The sequence below is a fragment of the Desmodus rotundus genome, chromosome 9 (genome assembly GCF_022682495.2).
Source record: "Desmodus rotundus isolate HL8 chromosome 9, HLdesRot8A.1, whole genome shotgun sequence".
In the NCBI taxonomy this organism is placed as follows: domain Eukaryota; kingdom Metazoa; phylum Chordata; class Mammalia; order Chiroptera; family Phyllostomidae; genus Desmodus; species Desmodus rotundus.
The window spans coordinates 36695858-36712989 of NC_071395.1; the positions used below are offsets into that span (position 1 = coordinate 36695858).

The window sequence follows — 17132 nt, forward strand, 5'->3', positions numbered from 1 at the left end:
AGATTGGCTGACAGTTTGCCGTACTTGCCTGGCCTGCCACACATACAGTTTGGGGGCTGCAGTATTTGAAGGCAAGTTCTGGCCCTGGCCGCTACAGCACAGTTGGTTGCAGTGTCGTCCTGTGACCAACAGGTTGTGGGTTCGATCCCTGTCTGGTCACAGATGAGAGGCAACCCATCAATGCTGTTTCTCTCTCCCTTCCTCTCTTTCTAAAAGGAAAAAAAAAAAAAGAGTCCTCGGGTGAGGATAAAAAAAAATAAGTGATTTCTGGCCCTTATCCCTACGTTATTTTATTTGCCTCTTGTCCCAGTAATGAAATGAGCCCCCTCCCATCTCCCCATGAAGCCTTCACTAGGGGTCACGGGAGTCCCGCCCAACTTCCAATTTTCACTGCACTTTTAAAAAATCTTTTTAAAAATCGTGGTGATATTGACATAGCATACTGTTGCAGATGGGGAGAACTTCCTGCTCTACCCTTCTTTAGTGCTTCTGGCTGAACTCGGAATAAAATAATGAAATCTACACAAGACCAGACCAAGAGGAGAAACACCGATTCAATACACGGGTGTGGGGGCATCACAAAATGACGCTCAGATCAGAAGATGGGGCTGAAAGCAAGGATCGAGCCAGGCCCTCTCTACACCTTTTAGACAAAGAAACAGTACGCCTGTGAGAGTAAACAGGACTGAGAGTCAGGGCTTGCTGGAGAGGAACCTGAGCCGCGCAGGAGCTTTGGGGAAGTTAGCTAGCAGCGTATGTATAGAAGTTCTTCGCTTTAGTAATAAGGGGAGAGTTACCTCCTGATTTTAGGAGGGCAGAGAAGCCAGGGTTTTCTTCTTAAACAGGCAGCTTCTTCAGCACTAACTTTAATTGAAAACAATTAATGTGCCAGTGTGGGACAACTTGGGGCAGCCTCCCCAAGGCCCCGACAATACTAGTCACCCATTTAAAGTGCACAATTCATGGCCCTGGCCGGGTAGCTCAGTCAGTTACAGCATCGTCCCCGTATGTCGGGGTTGCAGGCAGGTTTGATCTCCGCTCAGGACACATACAAGAATCAACCAACGAATGCGTGAAGGAGTGGACCAGCAAATCCATGTCTCTCATTTTCTCTCCCCCCCTTCTCTCTCTCTCTTAAATCGATACATAAAAGATTTTAAGTGTACAATTCAATGGCATGTAGTACGTTCACAGTGTTGTGCAATCACCACCTCTAACTCCAGAACATTCCATCACCCCAAAGGAAGCCCCATCCCCATCAGCAGTCACTCCCCAGCCCCTGATGACCAATGACCCACTTCCTGTCTCTGCGGATGTGCCTGTTCCGGACATGTCGCATACATGGAATCACACACCGTGGCCCTTTGTGTCTGGCGTCTCTCACTGAGCGTCATGTGTTCAAGGTCCATCCACATTGTAGCGGGTGTCACAGCCTCTCTCCCTTTCGTGGCCGACATCACACTGTGTGGGTGAGCCTTTTGTGTGTACCCAGTCACCCGCTGGCGGATGCTCGGGCTGTTTCTTTACCCTTTGGCTGCTGTGGACATTGTGGCCTTTCTTCTCTGCTGGTTTCCTGCACTTAAACTTCCAGAGACTCGCTGTTATCGTCCCTGCACCACCCTCCTCCCCCAACTAGCATGTAGCCCATGAATGTCTTTGCAGGAAGCTTTGGTTTTTATTGTTCTTCATCATCCTCAAGTAAGACCGGAATTAGGTGCCGGGAGGCCAGCTTCCTTGCTGGCCTCCCCCAGATGTCAGAGGTCCCCACCTTCTCGGCAGCGTCCTGGCATGGCTCCAACTGGAGAGAGATCACGGGAGGCCAGGCCTGTGTTTGGAGGGCTGGAGCCTTCCTAAGGGGGGAAAGCTTATCTCGCCTTCTCAGCTGTTCCTTCCCCGCCCAGCTGAGTCCCCAGTCCACCCCCCAGGTGAGCAGGAGGCCTGGGGCGCTTAAAGGGATAGAACAGGCCACCAGCTCGAAGGAGGTGCTGCAGCTCCCCCACTCTGGCTGGAGGGCTGGTGAGGCAGGAAGGTGCTGAGGAAGGTCCTGTGCCCCGGTGCCCTGTTCTGCCTGGGGACTCAGAGCACATCCTAGCTGGTTTCTGAAGGTGTCAGAAGGGAACAACAGAGCAAGTATCTGCGGCTGAGTGGGCGATGTTCTGGTTTCTGATGATTTTAACTGGACAGATGTGGAGGGGTGTGTGACAATGCCACTGCATGACTGTCCCTGGGTGGCCAGAACAAGATGGCTCAGAGCAACAGTAATTTAGTCCCCCGCCTTTCTGGGCCACACGTTGGAAGTCAAGGTGTTGGTAGGGCCAGACTCCCTCCCGAAACTCCAAGGGAGGGATCCTCCTGCCTCTTCCAGCTTCTAGGGGGCCCGCGTCCCTGGGCTTGCAAAAGCCTCCCCCAGTCTCATTCAGCCTTCAGGTAGTTCCTCCTCGACGTCTGTGTTTCATCCCTTGTCTCTTATAAGGGCAGCAGTCACCGGATTTAGGCCCACCCTAATCCAGGATGACCTCATCTCAAGACCCTTAATTTAATTACACCTTCAAAGACCATGTTTCCTAACAAGGCCCCTTGCACAGGCTCTGAGGGCTACCATTCAGCCCACGGCATCATCCTGTTCCTTACCCAAGCCCACTCCCGGACCTCCCAGGCCCCTCTCCCCTCGGCTGCCGAGACGTCTCTCTACAACACACGTCACATGATGACCTCCCATTCCTCAAACCCCCCAGGGCTCCCCAGTGCCCAGAGAATACAGTCCACGCTCCCCACTCCTCACCCCACCCCCAGTCACCCCCCGGGGAGGGGCTGGATTTCAAAGCTCCACCCTTTCGGAAACATACACCTAGAGAGTTAAGCTGGAACATTTTAAGATGGATGGATGTTGTGGGTGTGAAGAGAATAAAAATCCTATGCCCTTTTCTCTCCCCGTGTCTGTGAGTTTGAAAGGTTTTATAAGAAAAAATTGGAAGCAAACAAACCAAAGCTGATACCCGGTAATGGAACAGTGGCTGGTATCCTGAGTGAGCACTTGAGACAGGATGGCCAGGAGGGGGCCTCTGCTGGGAGGCAGCCAGTGTGGCTAAGGAAGGAGCCAGGCAATAACCTGGAAAGAGCATTCCTGGCAGAAGGCACAGCCCAGGCAAAGGCTCGGAGGCAGGAAATGGTGCCAGTGAGGCTGGAGCCAAAGGTGTGGGAGAGATGGAGGGTGCCTGAGGTCTAAGGTGTCGGTGGGCCCAGGCCTGAGAGATGCTGAGAGGACTTTGGCTGTTCCTTTTTCTTTAAGAGTAGTTGGAACAAAGAAGGAAAGGCTCCCCTGCCTTCTAACCAAGGGAGACTTGTCTACTGCCCAGAGCAAAGTGGAGAGACAGGCTAGAGTAGAGAGCTGCTCACCTTGCTCTCTGTTGGAGGAAAAAGTCCGGATCTGTCCCAGAGACAGTGCAGGTATCAAATGCCAGGGTGCGAGAGTAAGTAAGGATCACCCACAGCTAAGTAGGAGCAGCTGCTGTGTGCCCATTGAGGAGCCCAAGTGAGGCCCTGTGTCCCTGACCTCACACAAGGTCAGAGAGTGACCAGTGCAATAAAGGCAATTACAAAGGGGGATGTTGCCAGGCTGCTTGCAACTGGGTCCAAGATGCTAGATGGAATACAGGATGCCCAGTTAAATTTGAATTTCAGATAGAGAACAGATAATGTTTTTAGCGTAAGCACATCCCAGATACTGTGTATATAATTATACTTAAAAATTACTGATTTAAAAAAATCTAATACTCAAATTTAACTGGGTGTCCTGTATTTTTAATTGCTAAATCTGGCCACCCTTGACAAAGTGGTCCTGGAAGCCCTGTCCTTGGAAGCAGAGGGGCCTCAGACCTTCCTGCCTCCGAGGTGGAGCCAGGACTAAGCAGAGCAGGGATGTGGGTAATGGGAGGGGACAAGGCAGGCTTTCCAGGGAGAGGACCACAAAACTGGGTCTTCAGTTTTCAGGAGGCTGAGCTTTATTTTGTAAACAAAAGCAAAGGCTATTTCCCAAGAGCTTTGTCCTCAGCCCAGCCTAGAGAGGGCAGGGGGTGCAGCATAGGAGAAATTCCACCCTCCCAGGCTGGAGGGCCTTTGAAGCCAGCTGGCTGTCTTCCTCCCTCATTTTGCACGTAGCTCTAGCAGCTCCCCACCCCCATCTGTGTGGCCTTGAGGCCTTGTCTAGCCCTATAGCCCCAGGGCTGGGGCTTCTAGTTAGCTCTGAGGCTCCCAGGCCCTGAGAGTGGGTCCCCCGGGTGTGAAATCTTCACCCTATAGTCCCGTTATCAGCAAGTTCTGGCCTTTCTGCTACATTCTTCCAGCCTTTTCCTTGAGCGTGCACTGCAGCTGGGACTCCAGGAGCTCTGCCCGGCCTCCTCCGCGGATGCTGCCTCCACCTGACGGGCTGTTCTTGGACTTACCGCTCACTCCTTCCCATGGCCTCTGCCTGCCCCTCATTCTTTTGTCCCCTCATATGTTGTCCCCTGCAAGGAGCTGGCCGACCCCTTATGCGAAATAATCCCCCCTTACTCACATAGCCCTATTTTTTAATTGAGATAATTTACATGCCATACAATTCACCCATTCACAGTCTACAGTTTAGTGGGTTTTAGTATATTCACAGAATTACGCATCCAGCACCACAATCAATTTTAGAACATTTTCACACCCCCATTAACCATTATTCCCTATGCTTCTCCCAGCCCCTGGCAACCACTAACCCACTTTCCATCTCTGTGGAGGTGCCTGTTCTGGACATCTCACAAAAATGGAACCCCACACTGCGTTGCCTTTTGCGTCTGCCTTCTCTCATTGAGCACCACGTTTTCGAGTTTCATCCACGAGTCATGTCAGTGCTTCACTTCTTTTCACGGCTGAGCAGCACTCCAGTGTGTGGGTGGCCACGTTGTGTTTGGGCATTTGGGTTGTCCCTCTTTTCGGCCATCGTGAATCCTGCTGTTGTGAACGTTCATATGCAAGTGTTGACTCAGAAATGAAATACCTTCTGAGAAGGACTCCTTGTGGTTAAGTGTGTCCAAATTCATAACCAGGGTCTAGCAGCCCTTGTTTATAGTAGCCTCTCATGCAAGGTGCATAACAGGCAAAAGCCACAGACTGACCTGGCAGCCTCCTGCACTGTGCTCCTTCCTGCTGAGTCACCCTTTTAAGAGAGCTCATAGAATCAAAATTTGACCAATAGGAGACTTTTCCTGTCCAATCAGAATTGTGCACCTTTATACTCATTTGCATTTTTACTGACCAATCAGAATATATTCTTTTTAATAAATTAGTATGGTGTTATTCAGACCAATCAAACTTTGAATATTTGGAGTCCTCGTTTGCATGGAAGTTGACCAATCAGGGACCAGGAGTGGAAACTTCTCTCTGTATAGGTCAGTCTACCCTGTGATTTTGTGGAGTGTATTCTCAATCCCTCTGAATACTGCGGATTCCCTCACCGGAGCTGTGACACTTGAACCACCTCCCTGAGCTGCTTAAGTCTTCTCCCCTTCACCCCTGCACAGCACCCCAAATTTGGGGGTCCTGGCTGCATTTAATTGGTGGTAATGAACTTTGGACTGTGGATGGGAGTTTTCAGTTCCCATGGTCATATACCTAGGAGTGGAATTGCGGAGTCAGATGGTAACTCTGTGTTTAACTGTTGGGGTGTTTTCTACAGCAGCTTCACCTTTCCCACCAGCAGTGCCTAAGAGCTCTTTCTTTACCATCTCCATTTAGTTATTTATCTTTAGAGAGAGGGGAAGGGAAAGAGAAAGAGGGAGAGGAACATTGGTGTGTGAGAGATACATCCATTAGTTGCCTCTCCCACGCCCCCAACCATGGACCTGGCCTGCAACCCAGGCATGTGCCCTGACTGGGAATTGAACTAGTGACCCTCTGGTTCACAGGCCAGCGCTCAATCCACTGAGCCACACCAGCCAGGGCTATTACCTGCCTTTTTATTACAGACATCCTAGTGGTAATGAAGTAGCATTTCACTGTGGTTTTGATTTTCATTTCCCCAGTGGCTCACAATGTTGAGCATTTTTCATGTTCTTATTGTCTGCTTGCATGTCTTCTTTGAAGAAACATGCATTCAGATCCTTTGTTCATTTAAAAAAGATTTTAAATATGTTCATTGATTTTAGAGGGGGGGAAGGGAGTGAGAGAGAGGGGGAGAGAGAGACATCTATGTGAGGGAAAAACAGAGTGGTTGACTCCCATACACACCCTGACCGCACTCTGACCAGGGATCACACCTGCAACCTAGACATGTGCCCTGGCCGGGAATCAAACCCTCAACCTTTTGGTGTAAAGGGATGATGCTCTAACCACTGAGCCACACCAGCCAGGGCTCCTTTGTCTGGTTTTTAATTGGGTTATTGTCTTTTTAAATTAAGTTGTAAGTGTTCATTATATATCTAGTTATAAGTTCCTTATCAGATACATGATTAACCAATATTTTCTCCCATACTATAAGTTGTGTCTTCATTTTCTTACTGTTCTTTGAAGCACAAAAGGTTTTATTTTGATGAAGTCCAATTTATGTTTTCTTTTGTTGTGTGTGCTTTGGGTTCACAAAGATTATATTACCCTGTTTTTGTTTGAAATTATTTTGTAGTTTTAAGAAGTATTTGTTGAAAAACATTGAGACCTCAGAGTAGGTTTTCCAGACAAAATACAGTACTGTCAGTTACATTTGTATTTCAGATACTGAATGAGATAAATAGCGAATACTTTTATTGTATCACTATGTGCAAATATTGCATGGGTTAGTTACACTAATAAAGTACTCGTTTCCTGCCTTACATTCAAATTTAACTGGCATCCAGGTGTTGTTTGCTCAATCTGGCAGCCCCCACCTTCCCCAGGGGACATATCCCACCCGTTCACAGGGATCCCTATGGCTTCCCTTAATGCTTTTATTTTTGTACTGTAGTAAAATACACATAACATAAACTGAGCATTTTAACCACTTTCAAGTCAGCTTAGGGCTGTAGTAACACGCTGAACAAATGAAGGCCCTGCCCCGGTTTCCTAGCAACGTAGCCACGCCCCAGGCCGCAGGGCGTGCTCAAGTCACGTGGAGCAGCCCTCCCGGCATCTGTAGTGCGAGCCTGCCAAGGCTAGCGCGTGTTTACGTGCGTTCTCACGCGTGCGCAGATGGCGGCCGGCGGGCCTTGCGCGCTCCGCTCTGCGCGCGCGCGCGCTCCCGGCCCCCTTTCCGGGTTCTTATAACGCTGCGGGCGTTGGTTGGCGGCGGAGGCGACGACGACATGGCGACTGTGCTAGTCGTGTTTCTAGGACTCGCGCTGCTGGGTACCGAGAGCGGCTGCAGAGCGGGTAAGGACTGGGCTGGGCGGACGCGGGTCCAGCCTCGGCGGTCCCTCTGGCGGGGGTCCCTCTGGCGAGGGTGGAGGGGTTACTACCCAGGAGCTCCAGGGGCGGCAGTACCCGGAGTTAGCAGTCACCCGCGGGGCTCCTCGCCAAAGTACTGTGTGGGGAAACCCCGGCACGGGAGGCTGGGGGGGTCCGACGAGATTCTGGAGGTGAAGTCTCAGGTTTTCGGAGCTTTGGGGAAGGGACGGTGGTCGGGGAGTGGCCTGGCCCTGGTGAGAGTACCTGGCGAGAGGATCTGGAGGCGGCCCCCCACCCTAGCCCTGCGGAGGACTATCCGGTTGGGTCCTACAGCGTCCCCTATGGACAGGAGCCCGGGAGCCTGGGGAAACAGCTTGAGAGTGGGCCTCTCCCCCGCCCCCGCCGGCCCGGGTTGTACTGGGACTAGAGGTGCGGCTGAGGGCCTCCTGGGCTCCTCGGGGCCCTTTGCTCTCATCTGGAAAGGGGGCTTTTCCCCTCAAGTAGACGCTGGAAGGAAGTGCACGTGAGTGTCCCCGAGGCGGGCAGTCTTGGATTTGGCAGGGATTGTCATTCTTGTCGAGATTTAGGTCCCGAGTCTTGCTCTGGGTATGCACCTGTTCCTGGTGTTAGCACAGACATTTAAATTTAAACCCTTGTAGGGAAGCCAACACGCTCTGCCGCCTGTTTTTCTGATTTCCCTGCACAGATGAGACGGCGCATCTAGTTCACCCACCTCCTTTTCCAGGGGTGGAAACAGGCCTGGGAGGGGAGGTAGACTATTCCAAGGTCACTGTGAGGTCGCTCTGGCCACCCAGCAAAGAGCTGGAACTGGAGAAAATGTTTGAAGACTATCAAACAGCATTACGTTTTAGAGCTCTTCTTGGGGGGTGGACAGAAGTGATTTAGAGGATGTTCGAGGAACGGATTAAGATACAATTTTTCCAGGGGAAGGCCTGATAGACATTTTCTTTCTGGATTGAGACTTCCCATTTGGTTCTGGGTTAAAGATTCATAGTGGCCGGCATGTGGGGAACAAAGTGCAGACCAGAATGACTTGGGACTCCTCTGGGGAGGTAGCTCCCAGGGGGCTCCCAGGGGCATGGGAACTGTCCTGGGCAGGGGCCTGGAAGGACTATCTCTTGAACAGGCTTCACTGAGTTACTTCTGATCTACCTTATGATCTCAGTCATATCTCTCTTCTTCGTTATAATCAGGACAGCCATTTATTGAATGCCTCTGGGCAAGGGCCTGTCTGCCTACTACTGCTCTCTGGAAAGACGCAGGAGCCCGTAGGTGAAGTGAGTTTGGAAGCCACACAGCTGCATTTGGCAGCTTGAGCCCTTTAGAGATAGCCCTGGATGGCCGCAGTTGGCCAATGGGGTGAAAGGGGGCTCTTCCTCTGCTGGGAGCAGTTTCTGCGTTTGTTCCTCTCCTTAGAGCGGAAGAACTGGGTGACTCTTCAGAGCTCCCGCCAGGAAGCCTAGAGGATCTGTGCCATTGTATGTTTGGGGCTGTTCTTGCACACTTACCTCATGTCTGACTCCCCTGGGACTCCTGTCTGTCTTGTTCCCCCCTTTCACTTTCGACAGTTCACCTTTCCCAGGGACTCTTGGAAAGATCCGAAAGTCTTTTGGAGGATGTTACCACATGTCCTTTTTCTGCCTGGGAGGGGTGACTTAGTGGCAGTGTTTGCCTCTCCCGGCCAGGTCAATGCTCCAGAAATGCTTTGGGAGCTCTTGCCAGGAGCAGGTTCCTCCATCTGAGCATCAGCGCCCTGGTCCCCTGAGGCCCGGGGACATTTCTTCTGCCAGGAGACCCTGGCAGTCCCTGGGACTGCCCAGAGCCCTGCTGTCCTGGCCAGGCAAGTTGGGAGGGCTCCGGCTTTCCAGCGGGGCCTCTTGAGCTGATGACTTGGCCTCTCTGAGCCTCAGGTAAGGGGAGCAGGAGCCACCTCCTGGTGGGAAGGAGGGGCTGGTGAGGAGGTAAGGAGCCCGTGGCTGGTATCCCTGAAACATTCTTGGCTCCTATCTGAGCCCTGCAGTGCTGCCGTGGGTGGGGTGGAGGGTGGGTACCTGCTGCTTCATCCTACAAGTTTCTTGGCTGTTTACCTCGAGGCCTGCCTGGCCCTGCGCCCCGCGCCTGGCTGCTGAGTGTGCACAGAGGAGGGGTGGCTGTTTTTAGATGAAGGTGACTTGACTTGGCAATGTGGGTTACAGTCACAGGGCTGGAATCACAGAATGGAGTTTTCACTTTTCTTTCCCCGGTCTCCTGTGCTCTAGAGGTGGAGGTTCCTACCTCCTGTCCCTGTGAGTTCTGGGGGTGCTTCCCCCAAGTCCTGGACATTGAGTTTGGCCAGGGGTTGCTAAAGGATGTGCTTTTCAACCTTTCTCCAATATCACTCTCCAGCCCCCCCGCCCCCCAGCCTTTTGAGACTTTTTTTCCTGATAGCCCTGTCCCAGTGACATTTTAACATTAGATGGTAACATCACTTACAGCAGCAGGTCTCTGGGTGTGGTGACCCCGGGTAGGACCACAGCCATTGTAATGCCTAGACACCCCCCTCTCCCCGGGAGTGATGTGGCCCTGTTGAAGATGCATGAGAGAAATGTTGCAGCCTGGTGGCCAGCTCACAGGAGGCTCCCTGGCGAGATGGCTGGCAGGTGGCCCAGGTGGGGCCTTGGTACCACAGTGCTCGAGGCCCTCAGTCCAGAGCAGGGACACCTGCCTGAGGGGCTCTAGGCTCACTTTCAAGTCACCTGTTTCCACCACAGGGAGGCAGGTACAGCTGGGACGAGATCTGACCAGCCTCCTTTCTGGCAGCCCCTGGGTGCAGGGATGAGAGCACAGGTGGGGGTTCGAGGCTGTATGGTAGAGAGAGGCAGGTCTGTCTGGGAGAAGGGCTGCCTTGGTCACACTTCCTGCCCTGACTGCTCCCAGCTTTGCACAGAGCTGCTCATTTTGCAGTCTTGGGAGATTTTAATTCCTGAGAAGTGTGGATTACTGGGTGGCTTCCAGGTCAGGCAGTGGAGCGTCTAGCTTTAATTGTGCTTGTCCTGAGCCCTGTGATTTGCCTTTGGACCACCCCAGGTGGGAAGATGTGAGGTCAACTTGTTACTGGGGCCACCTTGCTGCGCCTTGGAGCCACCTTGCCCCAGAACAGACAGCCTGGGCCCCCAGGACCTCCTGACCAGCAGCCTGTGCTCTCCTCCGTGCAGCAAGGGAACCACGATCGGGTGTGCATGTACATGTGCACTCTGTGTATGTGCACGCATGCATTTGTGTGTGGGTACATATCTGTGTGTCCGTGCCCCTGCTGTCCACACATGCACACCTGTAGGGTATGTGTGTCTACACACCCTGGGAGCAGATGGGTGCTCCAGAGACCTCCTTGCATTTCCTGTCTGGCTGTGGTTGAGCTTTTTGTTTCATCCCTGCTTGCCTGGAATTCTGAGACATCATGTCTTCTTTTAAAGAAAGAGCCATCAGGTGGCCAGCGGTGGGTCGGTGAGGACTGGCCTGTAAAGGAAGATGCCCTGCCTGGCCGTGCGTGTGCCCTGTCCCCATCCTCCCAGACTAGAAACACAGCCAGAAAGCTGGGTCTGCGTGCCTCAAGTTGACAGTGGGGCAGGGTGGGGGCCGCTGTCTCACTGCCCTGGGCCATTGCCCTGGGACCCAGTACAGGTGTGGGGCTGGGGCTGCACACTTGGTGCACGCCGATCTCAGACTGTCTGAGGTGAGGAGCCACGTGTATTCTGCCTGTAGATCGTTCCAGATCTAGCGGTGATGTCTCCTGGATAAAGTTTTTCTGCTGCCCCTTTAGGTTTTGAGGTTTAATTTTCTTAATGACTAACTGGGTCTCTCTGTGGATGGGTAAGGCCAAGCAAGCTTTGCTCACGTGGTGAGAGTCCGGTGTGGTGTCCAGTGGATGCAGGAGAATGCCTTCCCTGCCATTTCTCTCTGGATTGGGTCATTAGGTATAAGCCAGAGGTTTGCTGCTCATGGAGTCGATTTGTGCTGCTGCTGCGTCCTAGGCAGCTAAGATAGCCATCCAGACGGGGGTCACCGCTTCTGATCATTCCACCCAGTTTCCTGTGTTTTGTTCTGTGGATTCAGAGTTTTGCTTGCGAAGTCACTGGGTGTCCACCGTGAGGAGGCCAGGGTCCAGGTGGGGAGGGCCTGCTGGCTGGCTGCCAGGCTGCTGGGTTTCTTGGAGCCACTTTGCTAGCATGGTGGCCTCCAAACAGAAATTGTTCGGACATGGTCTTGTGTTCTGCTTTTTCACCCAGCTATGCCACAGGCTTCTCCCCACAAACTAAAAGGAAAAGAGGCTCATTGTAAACAGCCCTGGCTGAATCTCTTTATGCTTAACCCTGTGGGCACAGCCTTTTAGAAGGGATGTCTCCAGGGCCCCAGGGTATGGGTGACCATCCTGGAGAAACAGACACTTCCATGTAAAGTTCTGCCTTGGAGTCACCCCAGAGGAGGTGGTGTGGGCCAGTGTGGGCAGCCTCGCAGTGCCTGAGACCCTATGGTGGTGGGGCGGGGGTGTCCACACAACACCTGCCCCTACCCTGGGACAGGGCTTTGGTGTGGACAGGCATGTGCTCGCTGCCCCACTGGTGGTGGGTCAGCATCTGGCGTGGCTGGGCAGTGGCGGCAGAAGGCCCCATCCCCCTCACCTTTCACCTCTGGTCCATGCAACACCTGCATAGCTTCCTCTCTGAACACTAGGAGATTGGGGTTCACCTCCCATCTCTGGTCTCTGAAGAGGAGCCCTCCTAGCTTACGCTCAGTCTCTTGTGTTTCTTACCGGATTCTAAGTGGTTTTCACATTTCTTTCTCTTTTTTTTTAAGCTTTTATTTATTTTGAGAGAGAGGAAAAGGGAGGGAGAAAGAGAGGAAGGAAAACATCGATCGGTTGCCCCTTGCACGCCCCTAACTGGGGACCTGGCCCGCAACCCGGGTATGTGCCCTGACTGGGAATAGAACTGGAGACGTTTCAGTTTGCAGGTTAGCACTCAGTCCACTGAGCCACACCAGCCACGGCTGATTTTTCACATTTCAATTCCTCAGGAGACCATCTGAAACTTAATGGGGAGATTTGCCTGAGTGGAAATTGAGTTAAAGGACCTTTACTAATGGGAGTCTACCCTCAGTGTTCTGGGCAGAACAACAGATTGTCTCCTGTACGGTGGCTTTATGGCAGTTGTGAATGGGCTGTGGGAACTCTTGACCTTCTGGGAAGAAGGCTTCTTCAGGGATGGGGGCAGCTGGCGTGCCCTGGCCCTGTCATCTCCAGTGCCGCCCAGCCCACAAGCCCAGCACACCTGTCTCCATCACAGCGGTTTGCTTTGATGAAGAAGAGGGAGTGTGCAAGACCGTCCAGCAAGGGTGCCCTGAGCACGGATGGATTTATTTATTTTTTTAAAGGAAATTAGGGTCTGTGCTGGGCTGAGCCCATGAGTTGGCCTCTATTCTCACATCTGAGACCCCTGCCTGCTGACAAAACCCACCTCAAGCCCCTGTCTCACCCAGTAGCTCTTCAGACCCGAGGCCCCATTGACTCCGAAGGAGATACCCTTCCTGAATGTGCCAGTGGGGCTCTGGACTTGTAACAGGGCTGTGGCTTCTCTGCCCCAAGAGGGCGCTGTGACTGTGCAGGTGCTGCTGCAGATTTGCTACAGGGACAAGTGGACAGGTGGCTGGGGGTCACAGACTTTGTCTTTCTCTGATCCCTTGGCTAATCTCCTCTCATTTGGCCACACAGAGAGCCAGATCTCGACTTCTGTAGATGTTGACGGCTCCAAAACACGCCTCACCTGCACCTTGAATGGCAGTGATGCTGAGATCACAGGCCACCGCTGGAAGAAAGGGGACATCGTGCTGAAGGAGGACGAGCTAAGCAGTAGGACAACGCAGTATGAGTGCGTGAGGCCCATGGAGGCACCCAGGCCCCGTGTCCCCCTGGTCCTAGCAGAAGAGGGGTGGGGCCTCTTTCCAGGGAGCTGGTCCTACCCCGGGCTTCCTGTTGCCTGTGTGCTCTGATTTGTTCTCACTGTTAACAGCCACGCCGTCAGCCAGGGTGAAGGCTGTTGTCCTTGGGCTCACACTGGACAGACGTTAGACACAGACTGTGCCCAGATCCCTTGGCTGTGAGAAGCCCAGGAACCAGGGAGGATCTAGTAGCTGCCAGACATCATGGCCTCTGAGGCCCTTTTCTCCTTCCTCTGGGTGCTGGCATGTGAGAGGGCCACTACGGGGGTCCCCCCAGCCTGCACTCCCTGAGTTCCTGGTGTACTAAGGACCCAGGCACTCAAGGCTGCCTGAGTTGAAGCCTTGTCTTAATCGAGGCCAAGCCAGCTCTGGAAACACAGAACCCTGTTTTCAAGCTTCTGGGGTTCCTGGGTGCAGGGGCTCATTGATGAGGGTGCCAGGTTGGGAGCAGGGCCAAGCCCACCTGCCATCCCCAAAACCACCTCGTTCCTCCTTGATGGGACATAGGCAGTATACACCCTTCTCACCGTCACTGCAGGGGCCGTGCTCTGGCCCCACCACAGAGAGCCAGCTCACAGCCACGTCTGCTTGCAGGGTGGACACAGACGAGCGCTCAGGACAGTACTTATGCATCTTCCTCTCGGATCCTAAACACCAGACCAGCGTGGACGTGAGGGGTGAGCTCTGTGGCCCCCAGAGTGTCGGAAGGGGCAGGCTCGTCCATCTCTGGGTTGAGAGAAGCCCACACACTGAAGGAAGGTTGGCTCTTCCAGGCAGTGGGGCTCAAGTTTGGCCGTGCTCTTCTCTTGACCAGGGCCCCCGAAGGTCAAGGCCGTGAAGAAGTCGGAGCATGCCACTGAGGGGGAGATGATTGTGCTGACCTGCAAGTCTGAATCCTTCCCCCCAGTGACCAAGTGGATGTGGTACAAGATAACTGAAGCTGGGGACCAGGTGAGGGTGGCACCTGCCTAGGGTTGGGGGGTATGGCCTGGGCTTCGGTGTCCTATAAGGTCCACCTGCCCCCAGGTCCTCACCAACAACTCCCAGAACAAGTTCGTGGTGTCCTCGGACACCAAGACAGAGCTGCACATGCAGAACCTGGACCTGGAGGCCGACCCCGGCCAGTACGCCTGCAATGGCACCAACACAGAGGGCACTGACCAGGCCATCATCACGCTGCGTGTGCGCAACCGCCTTGCCGCCCTCTGGCCCTTCCTGGGCATCGTGGCCGAGGTGCTTGTGCTGGTCACCATCATCTTCATCTATGAGAAGCGGCGGAAGTCAGATGACATCCTGGACGGTGAGCTGGCCCTGTGCCCTCGAACCAAGGGCCTAGGCACCATCCAGGTTGAGGGACAGCCCCCTCATCCAGCCAGGTCCCCAGGCCTCTCCCCAGGGTTTGCCCCACCTTCTGAGGCTGGGGATCTGGTGAGCAGCCACCCTCAGCTGTTCATTCTCCCCTTGTAGCAACTGTTTGGGTCCAAGGGCCATTTTCCAAACGAGCCCATGACTGTACCTGACAAAGCTCAGGAAACTTGAGCTGCCTGGGCCAGACCGGGGTGCCTGCCTACCTGCCTGCCTGTGAGTGGACGAGAAGAGCAGGCAGAGCTTCTGGGACTTTCAGGCTGTGACCCCAGATAGCTCATTTTGAGTGTACAGGTCCCAGGGAGGGGCCTGGTTCCCCACATGCCCAGTTGGAGATACAGGGCAGGGCCCAGCAGGACAAGAAGCACCCCTAATGCCTGTTCTTCTCTTACATGTGGCTGGGCTGCGCACCCACACAGATGAGGACGCGGGCTCTGCCCCACTGTGAGTCCTGGCCTCCCCGAGTGAGGGCGGGGGTTGGCGTGGGCGGGGCTGGGGGAGCTGCTGGCCTGGACACTTCTCCATCGGTGACTGGGGGCAGGGGTGACGGGTGGCTATTTTGTCTTCTTGAGTACTGAAACCCTCCCTCTTTCCCCTCCAATATCCCCAGGAAGAGCAGTGGGCACCATGTGAACGACAAAGGCAAGAAAGTCCGCCAGAGGAACGCCAACTGAGTGAGTGAAGTGAGGGGCGTAGCTCTGGGTAGTGTCTGCCTGCCAGTGCTGGAGTCTGAGGGCCCCTCCTCCTGCAGGTGGTGAGGGGTCTGCACAGGCCTGAGCTGCCGTCCAGAGGAGCCCAGTGTCCAGGTGTTTGTGCCATTCCAAGTCCTCTCTTCATGAAGGAAACCTGCCCTGCAAAGTAGACCATGCTGTGGGTTCAGATCACATTTTCTCTTATTTTTTTTAAAAACTAGAGTTTTCTCTATGTAGAATTCCATTCCTTAGGGTTTTTGTTTTTTCGTTTTAAGAGCACTCTAGGGGAGCCACGAGGTTCTGTGGGAGGCCCCTTCTGCTCACTGCCCATCCCCACCCTGCACTCCCAACCCATACTTTCTGTGTCCCTGGGCATTCGTTTTCCAGTCCGTCGTGCTGGGGGCTGTGGAGGGCACACTGGCCTTCTCCTGAGACTTTGGCTGTGGCTCCCCTCTTGAGGCTGCTGGGCCTTGGTTCTGCCGCTTCCCTGCCATTTTCAGAAGGTCACATGTCACGATGCCTGGCATTCTCCCTGTCTGAAGCCAGCACTGTGGCACCACCATGGGTCAGTGTGACATGGGGCGGGCCATCCCTGGGGTTATCTCCCTCACTGCTCCTCCCATCCCCGTGCTTGAGGCGGTGGTATAGGCGACCAGCGTGGAGTGGGAGTTGCTGTAACACCCCCTTTCCCATCTGTGCCCATGGAGACTGAAGAAACCACCGCAGCGTCCTGACTGAGATGGGTACCCCCCGCCCCCCAACCAATAAAGGCTGATCCACCTCTCTGTCCTGCTGCTTGTCTGCACTGGGCCTGGGTCTTAAAAGGAGAGTGTGGTGGGTGCAGGAGGGGTTTAGCTTGCAGGGCAAGTGCTAAACCATGCTGAGGCCCAGAGTAAGGTTACAGTGTGGGGAGGGCAGAGGTGGGGACTGAGCAGGGTGGAATGGAGCTGACCACTTGGGCTGGGAGCTTTGTTCCCAGGGCAAAGGGTAATGGCAGGGATGGGTGGACAGGACCATGAGGGCCCCTGCAGTAGGTCTGAATAGCATGGGTGGTCCCCAGCTGTTTCAGAGGCCCTGGGCAACACCTGGGATCTTTCCCACCGGCTCCCCACAGTGTGGGATAAGCACCCTTTACCCACGTGTCCCAGGCAGCACCCTCCCTGTGGTTGGGTGGCCAGTGAGCAGTGTTTGTGGGTGGAGACTTGTGGGAGAGCTGAAGGACTCTCTAGGACCCAAGCAGGGGAGGGTGCGAGTAGGGCCTTGGGGGTACCTAGAGCCCAGCCTCTTGAGGTTGTACCAGTTGAGGTGGGGCCGGGGCCCAGAAAGCACAAAAGGGGTGCTTGTGCACCCTGACCAGCAGGGAAGCACGGACAGGTTGAAGGGCCAGGCAGCAGGAGGCAGTGTCTCGCTGAACCCTGGGACTAGCAGGTACTATCCAGGCCTCCCACCTGGTGCAATGGGGAAATGGCACCAGGTGGGAAGGAGCTTGTCCGGGGTAACCCCACGTCTACATCTAGGGAGCGCCCTCTTTTGGACATGGGCTCAAACGGTCATTAGGTCAGGAGGGCCTTGGACCAGCTCTTCCCAGGTGTCTGGAGAAGCAGATTATTTCAGTGTTGGCAAGAGGTCCAGCATAACTGCCACAAAGCTGAAGCCAGGTGCCCCTGCCTACTGACCAGGCAGGCACTTCACTGAGGCCTC

General features: G+C 54.1%; 1 protein-coding gene across 1 annotated transcript; it reads left to right on the forward strand.

Annotated features, from left to right (window-relative positions):
- Window positions 1-7182: 7182 nt before the first annotated feature.
- Window positions 7183-16216, forward strand: BSG (basigin (Ok blood group)). Its single transcript, XM_024569130.4, has 8 exons — window positions 7183-7365; window positions 13148-13304; window positions 13969-14051; window positions 14189-14325; window positions 14401-14674; window positions 15159-15183; window positions 15350-15413; window positions 15491-16216. Exons 1-7 carry the CDS (start codon window positions 7299-7301, stop codon window positions 15411-15413), a joined length of 807 nt encoding a protein of 268 aa, XP_024424898.3. The 5' UTR covers window positions 7183-7298; the 3' UTR covers window positions 15491-16216.
- Window positions 16217-17132: the final 916 nt, after the last annotated feature.